The sequence below is a fragment of the Hypomesus nipponensis genome, chromosome 21, assembly GCF_054491055.1.
Source record: "Hypomesus nipponensis isolate SF chromosome 21, ASM5449105v1, whole genome shotgun sequence".
NCBI lineage: Eukaryota > Metazoa > Chordata > Actinopteri > Osmeriformes > Osmeridae > Hypomesus > Hypomesus nipponensis.
Window position 1 is genome coordinate 5,227,697 of NC_140381.1, and position 12,663 is coordinate 5,240,359.

The 12,663-nt window shown below is 44.6% G+C and overlaps 2 protein-coding genes across 6 annotated transcripts in view; both read right to left on the bottom strand.

Moving 5' to 3' along the window:
- sh3pxd2aa (SH3 and PX domains 2Aa) overlaps nt 1-8,788 on the bottom strand; it is a 73,487-nt gene extending 64,699 nt beyond the window's left edge. For 4 of the 5 annotated variants that reach the window (XM_084686020.1, XM_084686019.1, XM_084686018.1 and 1 more), the window contains exons 1-2: nt 8,682-8,788; nt 8,189-8,277 (exon numbers count right to left, since the gene is read on the bottom strand). In XM_084686020.1, the coding sequence (XP_084542146.1) occupies nt 8,189-8,260 (72 nt within the window). In that variant the 5' untranslated portion in view covers nt 8,261-8,277; nt 8,682-8,788. Of the gene's footprint in view, nt 1-3,778; nt 3,990-8,188; nt 8,278-8,681 lie in introns of those variants that run through there. The other variant, XM_084686021.1, reaches the window with a different exon arrangement.
- Nucleotides 8,789-9,053: 265 nt separating this feature from the next.
- Nucleotides 9,054-12,562, bottom strand: stn1 (STN1 subunit of CST complex). The gene is given in 10 exon segments (XM_084685447.1): nt 9,054-9,636; nt 9,639-9,737; nt 9,815-9,887; nt 10,011-10,133; nt 10,441-10,591; nt 10,875-11,001; nt 11,163-11,336; nt 11,512-11,589; nt 11,717-11,812; nt 11,970-12,562. Coding segments are annotated over 10 exon segments (1,110 nt in total). The 5' UTR covers nt 12,103-12,562; the 3' UTR covers nt 9,054-9,580.
- Between the last annotated feature and the right edge of the window lie 101 nt (nt 12,563-12,663).

Sequence of the window (12,663 nt, forward strand, 5' to 3'; positions counted from 1 at the left end):
TCAGTGAACAATATCGGGGGCCGGACAAGATGGTGATCTCATTCTCATTGTCATCACACTGACCTTCTGCCCTCGCCTCGGCTATTGTAGTGAATCGAAATCAGATATACGGCCCTGTCCTGCACCCAAGGCTTGGTAATTGATGATGATATCATCTCCAACCCATACTAACATAGGAAACATAGGAAGCCTATCAAGGGCCTTGGCTATTTCCCATCACGGAAGTCCAGATTGGTTTGAGTGGGGCCGGACCTAAGAGTTGATGATGGAGAATTCTTATAATAGACTTGAGAAATCTTGTCAGACTTTTATTAGTTTTTTTTCTCCCCATGCCTAGAGTTTCTTGTGAAAGAGTGTACGAGTTCATACCACAGTCAAGAGTTGGGTTAAAGTCATAGTTTAAATTGATTGGAGTAGACTGGCACTTTACTGTCGGCCTTGTGTATGTTTATGTTCATATCTGTACCACATCTACATCCTACAGTAAATCTACAGTTTGTTCATTGTTTCTAATGTAGGCCTATAGTGCTAAAGACTGTGACCTACAGTTGCCCTCAACATTGTTTCAAAGTCATATTTCTGTGAACACACAAAAGGTTGAATGTTTGTGGACTTTCAATGCAGTATATTTCATACTCAATAAGCATGTCAAACATGTTTACATCTACCACTTAGTCAGACTAAAGACTTAAGGCCACCTACAAAACTACCTTTACGAACTCACAAAATGTTACAGTCATGCTGCCAAGCCATGGAGACAGTAGCAACAATTTGCCCATGTAGTCGCAAGTTGCAAAACCAAAGACCAATTTACCTCAAGTAAGCCTTTGAAAATGAAACCTGAACTGATTACTGACTTTGCCTCAGTAATTCTCTCATTCTGGCCTCTCTTCTACCCTGACCTAGCCAAGCGCTATCCTCCTGATTGATCTTTTGCACTGGCCGTAGCAACATGCCAAGATCTGCCATGCTAGCTCAAGATGAATTAGGTCGAGTGAAAGACCCTGACGTATGAAAACCAGCCGTACGAAACAAAAGAGGTCTCCAGAACAAAGTGTTTAAGGGCTTATTGCTACTGGAGAGACACCAGCTATTGCTGGCACAAGGCCATGCTATGCTAACTTTTGCTCTCCCATGAAACCGGCAAGCGTTAGCTTAGCATTCCCAAATGCCGGCGCTAACTACTATAACTGTCATGCTATGCTTGTATGGCTTTGGTACCAACACAGAGCCAGAGGGGTGTGTGTGTGTGTGTGTGTGTGGGGGGGGTATATATGTGTGTGTGTGTGTGTGTGTGTATATGTGTGTGTGTGTGTGAAGATGATGGCTCTTGACACAAAACTGATATGATGTGCAATTACTTCCTCTGTTGTGTGATGACACAAAGCTAACAGGGCCATTATGACATTTTCCAGATGACATTACTCTTGCCATAGCATATTTTATATAAAATGTTAGTATTTGAGTATGTGATTTAAATGACCCCACAGATACAGCCAATACATACTTTGAGATTTGAGAGTTAGAAGATAGATGAGGAATGAGTGAAGGGTTGATTCAGGCCTTCCCAATTCAGATAGAGGAACAGACTCAGATAGGGTTAGTGTTCATCTCCCAAATAGTTGGGAAATTCCCCCCCCCCCCCCCGTCAGTGCATAGCAATACAGTGCATACAGATATGGACTTACAGTATCTAGCTGACATCATGTGAAAGGGAGAGGACTAGAGAATATGCCTGTGCTTCCCGGTGTGTGTGTCTTAGTGTGTGTGTGTGGTGTGTGTTTGACCACAGATATCTCAGTGTGTGGGCTTCCCCTACCTCAAGTGGGTGTGTGTTCTATAAACTGCTTGTGACCTGAACGGCATGTTGGGATATTATCATCTTCCTTTACACACCCACACACACACACCCATATGGACATACACACCACTCCTGTGCCTTTTGACCACTTCATTTGACCGTGGAGCTCAACCTTGCTTGTCTAGGGCCAGACTGAGGAGAAAAGATGCAGACTCAGGAAAAAAAATCCCAAACCCCAGAAGCAGATGGATCTGTCATGGTAACACAGAGCGACCACAGTGGAAAACAGAACCATCCCCAGTCCACGCCCAAAATATCGAGCTTAAACCTAATGCCCTTCCAGCACGAAAATAGTCTGTCTCTTCACAGGCAACCGGTTAAAACACCAGAGCCTGTTTGTCCTCCAGAACACTAGTTCAATACACTTCATGTCTAATGTGCAAAGCGTTCAAACCATCTGGGAAATAAACCTCATTCTTAAGAGAATACCATCCATCCAAATCAGCCTGTTCAATTTCAATATATCTTCCTGGGGAGGAGTCCTTCATTTGATCCAGGCCGTTGAATTCGAGATGCTATCCAGTGTGACGGTTCAGAGGTCATTTACTCTGCTTCTTTTTTTCAAGCGTCACGTATCTCTGCAACGTTTAAAATAGACAGCAGACATGTTGTGGGGTTGACTCACGTTGCCAAGTGCGTTTAGTCGTGTGTGTGCCGCGCTGCCAAAACGATCTAAATCGTCTCTTTAAGAGAACCCAAAATGAGTCATAGAACAATCCATGTGGAACAATTTTTTTTTTGACAAGCTGGTTCATTTCATTTGTTGTGGCATCCGAAGCCTTTCTGATTCAGACACACACAGCGAATAGTCCCCACCGTTACCTTTCAAAACATTTCAGGAATGTAAGATCTTTGTCATTCCGAGATAGAGGTCAGAGCTTATCACACAGATGAAAGTTGTTGCAACACAACAAAGCTATGCAATGTCTAGACCAATGAAACATGGCAGCAATTCAAAAAAACATATTTTTAAAAAGTTAGACACAGTCGCTTGGGCTGGCTATGCCTGTAAAGGCCTTGATGCTGTGCGAGATACTACCTTTCATCACGGCAAACTGAACCATACAAACATCTTAGACGTATTAAACCAGATGAAACATTTCCTGCATAACCATATCTGACAGTCCAGTCATAAAGCTGGATCAGATAGATCTGAACAATTAGCTGTTGTGGTAAATCATCCTGCATCTGGATTTAGAGGCAGGAAGGTGTTACGAGCTGAAATGGGTGTGGAGGTTTTTAGAAACAATGGCTTGCCTTGAGCATAAATCCCCATATAACAGACCACATTGTCCAAACGAGGAATATCAATGACAAATAGGTAGGAGAACTCATGATTAAATGTGTTCTGAAAATGTCTAAGACACTGATATATTATTAACCAGTCAGGAAAAGGTAATATTACAGCACCTCCACTTCCAACTGCCCCATGGCCTCAACACATTTCACCAGCCTTCCAGCCGAGAGGGTTTGATAAGCCAGTCAAAGGCTGAAGGTAAAGAGATTCAGACGGCAGACAACAGACAGAGACGACACTCCTACACATCTGTGATGAATTGAGCGTCCCAGATACGGCTAGAGAGACCTTATTCATGCGTCGTTCTCCATGCCGGGGAAAGATCAGGAGACAAGAGTGGGTATTGAAGCAACAGAGAAACGCACAAAGGCATGAATAGTTATGAGAGAGAAAATTGGAGCTCTGGTTATTTCGTGACATTCCACTGTTGAAAATCATGAATCATAAAAAAAAAAAAAATCACACTGACAGATTTCTTCAACCATTCTATAAATGACTTACCCCCCCACCCCCTCCCCACCACTATTACCCTGCAATAACAAGCTGCAATATGTGGCATAGACACAGAAAACAACAACTTGGTGCATTACATGACGAGGGGGACAGATTAAAGAACTTACTGTGTCAGTAGAATCCTTGTTGTAAGGTTCACGGTTAGAAGCAGAAGCAACGAAGTACAATGCTTGCCGAGGACTTACTGTAGCCTGTGGGCCTAGCCACTAACTGTTCTCAACCCCGCCTAAAACTATATTTAACTTAACATCCAAAACTTACCCTAGACATCGTTCCCTAAAAACCCCAAACTCTTTTTCACATGGCTACGTAGAAGGGATTGAACTACAAAGAGGAGAGAAGGAATGGAAATACTTTTGGGTAGGCCAAGGGGAGTGATGTCTTTCCAAGCAAACCACAGCTAGGCTAAATATGGGCCTTTACTAATAGGTTGCGGCAGTTTTGTAATAATATATTAAAACGTTGTAATGCCAAGATGGGGGTGACCATAGCTGGGAGCTTGGGCCTCTATAAACCATCCACAAGTGTTGTCCAGATCCAGTCATGAACTATAGCATGGAAACCCCCTTGAGGTCAGGTTTGCATAACAGCTGCCAGATAGTTCCCAGTATTTCCCTTCATGGCCACCCCTCCTCCCTGAACTGTGGACTCTTCCAGTTTTTCAGCACCCAATCATGTCTTCCCGTCTCTGGCCTCCAGGAAGTACAGGTCGGGCAAACAGCAGTTTCCTGAAAGAGAGGGGGGGGGGTTGAGGAAAAGTGTCGATTCAGCGAACACTTCCTCAAACCCACCCCATGTTCCTTATTTCAGCTTGGTCATGTACAGTCAAGACAGAACAATGGGTCAGATGGCTGAGCGGTTAGGGAGTCGGGCTATTAATCAGAAGGTTGCAGGTTCGATTTCCGGCCGTGACAAATGACGTTGTGTCCTTAGGCAAGGCATTTCACCCTACTTGCCTCGGGGAGAATGTCCCTGTACTTACTGTAAGTCGCTCTGGATAAGAGTGTTTGCTAAATGAGAACATGTAAATTAAAACACGCTGTGCAGGAATCAGTCCCAATCTACACTGGGCTGCACAAATGACAAGCCCAACACCAGATCTAAGAAAACATATGTCTCTCCTGCAACGTGTGGTTTAAACACTGTGACCACTTCATAGAGAACACTGGTCAGGCTAGTCAACCTGTACACTCTTAGAACCTAGGGTTCCAATAGGGTTCCTCTTGAAGGGCTGAGGTCCTACACAGAACCAGTTGCTTCTGAAAACTCTTTTTTTGGTGGAGGGTTCTCTTTTCAGACTGAAGTTTCCATAAGAAGCCTTTTCGAAAGAAAAAGTTACTCAAGGACTGCTGTACTGAGGTCCAACACCAGTCTTGCTGTCCCAGGCTTGACTAGCCAAGCCCACACACAGTACAATGGTCTCGCTGGATTGAAGTACAGCTTCCCAGGACATTTTCTCAGAGCTTCCTCTGACCTGACGGCCACACATGTCTTCTACCGCTGCGTCCTGAACGTCATCTCTGGTGCGAAAGGCAGTCTGTTGAACACAAACAGAGTGCAGCTGCGAGATGTTCCAACTCCCCAGAATGAGTCTTTACTTCTGCCCGCGTCTACAAAGCTGGACAACATGTTGGATGGCTGCACTTTTTTAAATGGGCGCTTCCACGAGCTGGTGATTTTGAACGACAGTGAAGGTTTGGACTTGGAGCGGATGAAGATTTTCCCACTGATGCGGGGCAAATAAAACGCACCACAATCTCTGACAGCATCTGGTTGTCTGAGACACGAAACAGTCACCAACATGTGCGCTGGTAATAACAGTGAAAGAACAACATCCATTCCGGAGTTAACACACTCACACACACACACACTCTCAAGGCCTCTTGTCATTGACAGGGTTAGGCCCGTGTGAACAGAACAGCTCTCTCCACACAATGACTTCACTGATAGACGTCAGCAATGCAGCCCTTGACTCACACACACTCACACTCACACACACCACGCACGCACTCACACACTGAGCCCTGAAGCCCCGTGGTCCTTTCTGTTGGATTCCATAATTGTCCCTCTCCCTCTCCCTCCCTCCCGCCCCTCTCTCTCTCTGTCTCTCGCTCTCTCTCTCACATACACATTAACACACTCATTCTCTCTCCTTCCTCCATACCTTATCCCCTCTCCACACCAACAAACACAAAAACACACATCCCCCTTGTCCACACACACACACACACACACACACACACACACACAGAATCACCATGCTCCTTCCTGCTTGGTCCTGCCTGGAGTCATCAAACGTCTCCAAACAATGGCCAGTCCTAAAAGCCACTCTCATAAAAGTGCCCTCTAAACATGTGTTCCTAAGTCAGGTCGGAAGCATTTGAAAACGGGAACCTTTCTTTGTGCACTGTGATATCACGCTGTATTTTTGATGGCCAATAATAAGTGGTGAAACATCACTCTGAGGACCTGTTTCACAGAGCTAAATAAAACACACAGTGTCTATTGTGTGTAGTGTATTCATGCACTGGGACTGGGACTTGCTCTGTGACAGAATTGCTTAAGTCAACACAGTTGTGTTCTCTTTTTACCTCGCCTTCTTTTATCATCACCCCCCCCCCCCCCCCCCCCCCCCCCCCCCGGTTAAGAAGGATGCAGTGTTTTTGGGTGTAATCTTTGTGTCGGAGCCACTCAGAGGTCCATTCTGTCTCCCTAAGGACCAGACGGCACTTTGTCCTCGAAAGCTTGGACTTGTCTTTTCTTCACACCCTTCTCTCCCTGGATAAGCTTTCTTGGCTTTGGTTTCTAACAGGACCAATTACATAAGTATAGTGCCTTTCTCTTCCTTCTTTCTCCCTCTCCGTCTTCCTCTAATCCCACTCTCTGTGATCATCTCTCTCTCTCTCCGTTCCTCTCTTTCTGTCTTTCCCCTCCCTCACTCCATCCATCTCTCTTTATCTCCCTCTCACGCCATTATCTCTCTCCCTCCCTTTATTTTCCCTCCCTCCCTCTCTCTTTATTTTCTTCCTTTTCTCACTTCATCCATCTCTCTCCCCCTCTCTTTATTTACCCTCCCTGCCTCTCTCCACCACCCCCACTCCCCCTTCCTCCTGTCTCTCTAACTCTCTGGTTTCTTCTCACAGTGACTGGCCGCGGTCTCCGGGGACGGTAGCTAGGGAAACGAGGCCAGAGACGGGGGCCCTTTGAGACACAAGTCTGACACAGCAGAACACTGGTCTGGGAGGCTGACGTGACAACCCACAACATCGCGTCGTACGCAGTCTGTCTCGTAGCCCACTGTGCTCTGACCCCCGAGTGATCAAAGTGTGCTGTGTTGTGGAAACATGTGTACATGTTTGTTTACGATGAGGGAGTCAGGTGGCTGAGCGGGTAGAGTATCGGGCTAGTAATCTGAAGGTTGCCAGTTCGATTCCCGTGCACATGACATTGTGTCCTTGGGCAAGGCACTTCACCCTGTTTGCCTCGGGGAGAATGTCCCTGTACTTACTGTAAGTCACTCTGGATAAGAGTGTCTGCTAAATGACTAAATGTAAATGACTAAATGTTTACATTCTGTAAGGTTAGCTACCTTCCACGGACTGTTCGCATGCGCAACTTTGAATCCAAATTGCTTGTGATTGTAAGAACTCGAAGGTTTGCACTGAGAGGGCGTATAAGCGTGATCATGTTTTCATGACAGCTGTTGATTTGCTATGTATAGAACACGAGGCTGCGTGTGCAGTAGATCTCAAGATATCTCATCACTTCACAAATGAGTTATTGATTATAATGTCTATGATACAGGCATATTTCACTGATGTCATAAACATTGAGAGTATGCCTGTCTTGATGGGTAAATATGTTGTGAACTGCATGGGAGAGAGACAGCAAAGGAATACAGGGAATGAGCACACAAGGCTGTGTATGACTGTCATTTACTCTGGCCTGCATGTACACTATCCATGTTTCTGGAAGGGAGGAGAACATTGAATCAGTCAGTCATTCGTATTTGCTAATGACAATTTTTTGCAATTAGTTTTTTTCAATTTGCAATAACCTAATAAACTGTCGGGGTCTTAGGATGTTGATTTGCGACCCTACGGGTTGGTTGTGCTCGTTACACCATGCCCTAAACGTCCTCTGGGAAATCCTTCGGTCTGGAAAACTGGTTTAGTTCCACTTGAAAACGTGATACAGTAGTGTGCCAGTGAGCTATGATAGCCACCATATGTCAGACAGAGTAACTATCTGTGTTTCTAAAGACATTCAATATTATTATTATTATTTGTAGGACTGACAATAATGATTGTACGATTTCATAATACTATTATACCGTGACAGTGACGCAATCAATTCAGAACCTTAATGAAGCATCATGGATTTGGGGTTCAGTCCTACTGAGATATAATCCCATAGAATTGTAGCCCTCGGTCAGTCTGGGAATAAGTGACAGTTCCAGTGCTAGGATTTGAGCGGGACCAGGTAAAGCTATTGCAGAATTAATGATAGCTACTCACGTAGTGTTTGGATGGGTTCCGTCTCTTCTCCACGTCCACGACTTTTACATCCAACACTGTCCGAAACTGCATCTTGATGTCTTGTATGGCTACGCACACACAAACGATAGGTGATACAAAATACTGTAGTATTTAACCAACCAGTCAAGATACGCTGAAAAACGAAAAGACGATCATTGAACTGATGTTTAGTCGGATAATGGTCCTGCGCGATTAGTCTGATGTTTCACCGTTTGACAAATAACACCCGCTTGACGCAATGTAGCCTCTCAATCCCAAAGGAAAACTTATCACAGTCTCTTTAAATCAAGAATTGTTATCTTTGTCACTAAAGCATGGTGGCAGTTTCCTAATGCGATATTTTCGCGCTGGACACATCAAGACTGGCCAGCGGTCTCATGCTGAGGAGGCGGTCACCTCAAATTGAAAAAGTGGAGCGAGTTCCTTTGTGTCGTCCTCAAAACCTTAAGCTGGGGGGGGGGGGGGGCAATACCTGTAGGCTATTTGGTTTGGTGAATGCAAAAAGCCGGCTTTTCACCCTCCAGAAGCCGCAGATATCAGCAAGCATCCAAACCCCGAGCGAATTTTGGGAACCGTGTGGGATGGGCTTCAGAACCGTATGAGCTACTTACAATACAGTAGGCTACAGTAGCTTGCGAAAACATGAGGTCGTTCACAAGAAAATGATTTACGTCATATAAAAGTAGCCTACCTTGTTTTTTTGTTACCAATATTCTAAAATGACAAGAAATTATATTCGGTGCACATGAATTAAGTGTATAAAATCAGATAGGCTCCCTAGTGACTTACAGAAACACCGCAGAAAAGTTAAATTCGCTGACAGATACAATACACTTAAACGGAGTATTGTTGAATTGTGTTCAGTTTATTCCATTTAGAAAACACAGAATGTAATCACTGGATAGCATACACATGATATGGATTTGAATCAATGGATGGTATTTGCATTAAGTCTAATGCCCACTTGGTCGTTTGCTGTTTATTCCACCGATGTTTAATTTTACGCAAAAGTACGAGCCTAACAAAGTAACTGGCTGCTTACAAGGCTCTGACGTCAGTAGCCTAGACTTTCCTAATGAAGGTTCTGATGTGGATACAGATGTTTCCGAAATAGCCAATCAGCGTGTCTCTCTACACGTTAGAGTTAATTAGCAACGAAATACTGCCCCCCTGTGCACATAAAATGCAAGGTCTTCTGATAAAACGCACGTGCTTTTGTTTCAAATGGCCATCCTAAATAGGATTTGCAGAAACGTCATCAATAAATAACTTAAAGCCAAGTCAAACGTGTGACGTGAATAATGTATTCGTCAAAGTTGTGAAGGATAATTCTACAAACTTGCCGACTTAAAAACAAACAAACAAGTGGGGTCAGAGGATGGTGTAGTGGTTTTCACTGGTGCTTATGATGTCACTGTTACACTCCAGAACCTTAGGACCAGTTCTATGGCTGGCTTGCTCATGTTTGGGCTGTACCTCTGTCTCACCCCAGAGAGGATGTGAAGTACATGGCAGCCGTTCTCAGCATCTGTGGGAGAAACAGTGACCGTCAGTGACCGCAAGCTATGTCCGTGCGTCTGCAGACATGACGAACATAAACCTCACATTTCTCTCTTCTCGAGTCCTCCCTGACGATGTCTTTGGTCGTCATTTGTAGCTCCTTGTCCCGTTCGGTCACCTAAAAAGGAGTTCAACACATTTGACCCCCTTTCTCATTTCCCAAATTCAATGCTTTCGGGGCAACTGTCAGGGATTCAAATTCGAACAAACAGGAAGGGGGGTGTCGGTGGCGTTGACGCACGTGGTAAACCTCATCTTGGGACTTGACCTTGCGGAACACAACCCCCTCGTCCTGAAGCACCTGCAGGCTCTCTTTCAGGAGCTGACGCAGACGCTGCGAGGCCGACGGGCCCGCCACGGGCTCCTAACATCACCAAAGACCATGAAGAAAACCTCTGAGAAACAAGTGATTCATCCACACACTGATGTAGAACCCCGTTTAACTAACACCTGGGAGCTATTTACCTGGGAGCCTAACCTGGAGAAAAAAAACACCACAAACACAATTTTGAGCAAATAGATGGGGGAAGTACAATGTTGTACTGCCTTTCTGCACCTTCCTGCCATTGGAAATTTTGTGCAACTTACTTGGCGAATAAAGCTGATTCTGATTCTGATTGAGAGTGACAACGAGGAACGATGCTGATAAAGTGTTTGCTGCGGCAGCTTACCTGGTCTGCGGCAGTTGGCTTAGGTCGGCTGGTCACCAGAGGCTGCAGAAGGTCTAGAACGTCGTATGGTCTGAGCCTCGAAACCTCTTTCTTTTTCAGGTAGTCTTTCAACACGCGAGTAGCCTGGCCAAGCAAAAAGGCAGCAGAGCCACTGCAAAGTCATCAAAAACAAAACGGGAAAGAATAAAAGTCAAATATTAGAGCAGTTCACAGCCAAAACTCACAGTTTCCTTGCTTTTAAACTAAAGTACCCATGACTGTCCATCAATGGTAGCTAATCAACAGATATCTCCTCTGTAGACCATGCATCATCGCTAGTAATTGAATCAAAAGACTGGAACCGTTTGGATTGGAGAAACAGGGTCAAGCCATGGGATCGAGCAAATGAGCTCTAATTGCATTAACCGCAACAGGCAGTATTTAGGACCACTTACCCTGCAGTTTGGGGGCCCTGAGCACTGTTCTCCAGATTGAACGGTTTATCATAGCACTGTCTGTATAGCCCTGGGACTTCCGTCATCCAAGCTATCTGCACCGCCATCACTGGATCACTCACTTTGTCTGGACACACACACACGTGTGGGGAGTTAATGGAACTGTTACAGGGACCTGTGTGTGTGTGTGTGTGTTACTCAAGTAATTGTGCTGTTCCCAGTTGCACTATCACCACTAACACAACATGCTGTGTGTGTGTGTGTGTGTGTCCATCCTCTCGCACTCACAGTATGTGGAGGCCATGATCTCTCTCTGCTGTCTGGAGGTTTTGACTGGCCCCCTCACTCTGAGCAGCTCCCCTATCTCCAGGTGGGAGCTGGTCCGCTGGGCCTGTCGCAGCCTCTCCAGCTCCTTGATTGGGTTAAAGCCTACAGGACACGCCCCCTGGGATGTGGAGGAAGCTAGGGATGAGACAACAGCCTGTCAGTGACTGATAATGACTGTGATTTTCCGAGGGGGTGATTAAAAGTACTGTTTATTCATCTATGGAACTGTAATGATATTTGTTTGAGACGGTTTTTTTTTGTTGTTTTTTTGTGCACACTGATGTTACACAAACCAGACATGGGAACTTACATTTACCAGGATCAGTCTGGTCCCTCCACTTTTCGTTTTTCCAGCAGAGGCAATTTATGACACCAGTGCCATCATCGACTAATAATTAAAACCCACAAACGATTTGAATGAATAATCTATGATAAAGACCCGGTTCTGATATGAAATATATTTCACAAACTTCGAAATCATTCAAAGCGTAGGCCAACTCGCATCACACTAATACCTCCATAACAGAAGAAGTCTTCTCTCTCTCTTTTATACACCACAGTCCCAAGAACATCGACTTTGTAGATTGGATGTGAGTTGTAGAAGTAGATTCCTGTCGTGTGTAGAGCATTTAGTGATTATTAACAACATTATGATACTAACATAAGCTAGGTTTCATGTTTCACAGTAGCCTAGGCTGTAGCTAGCCTAGCTACCTTGATAACCGATGTTATAAACAAGAGAGAGTGAAACTCTCCTTCATTCCATACCAGGAATTTGACAGCTCTCTCTCATCTGAAGGATGTCTTCGATATACAATCTGGCGAAGGCGGTGAAGACTGGGTCCAGTCCCCAAAGCATGGACGGGGGTTCCTCGCCCGGATCCATCGATGCAGGTTGCATTTCATAACTTGTTAAATTAGCTAGCTGAAGCTAACTAGTCTAGCTAATTAAACTAATAATCACGCGCAAAGTTCGCTACCAATCACATGAAGATATTCTGGTCAATGGACTGCCCTCGTGTGCACATGAAAATCGTGTTTCGAAGATACAAATCTTTTCTGCGCTTTGAACTCCTTTAGCACTTTATTCCGTGCTTTCTGTACATCCAGTTTTACACAAATCGTTCCTAAATACCTTCATATAAAAAAACTAGCCTATCCTAAATAAACAAAACCCAGATTAACTTAATTTGTCACTTAAATTCAGTGATGAACACACCCAAAACTTCTCCGTGTAGGCGTACTTAGCTGCTGAATCCATCTTTGATATTTGAATAACTTGCCAGAGAATTGTTTAGAGTTGAAAGTGTCAAATATTGATACAATGTTGTTCATCATGAACTTTGAGTGTAGGAAACGATTGCTACGTTTACGTGCACGTGTACGTTCTGCAAATGCTTCTGGGACATGTAGTTCCCAAAAAAATACAATCGCACAAAGGCATCTTTCTTTTTACAGATCA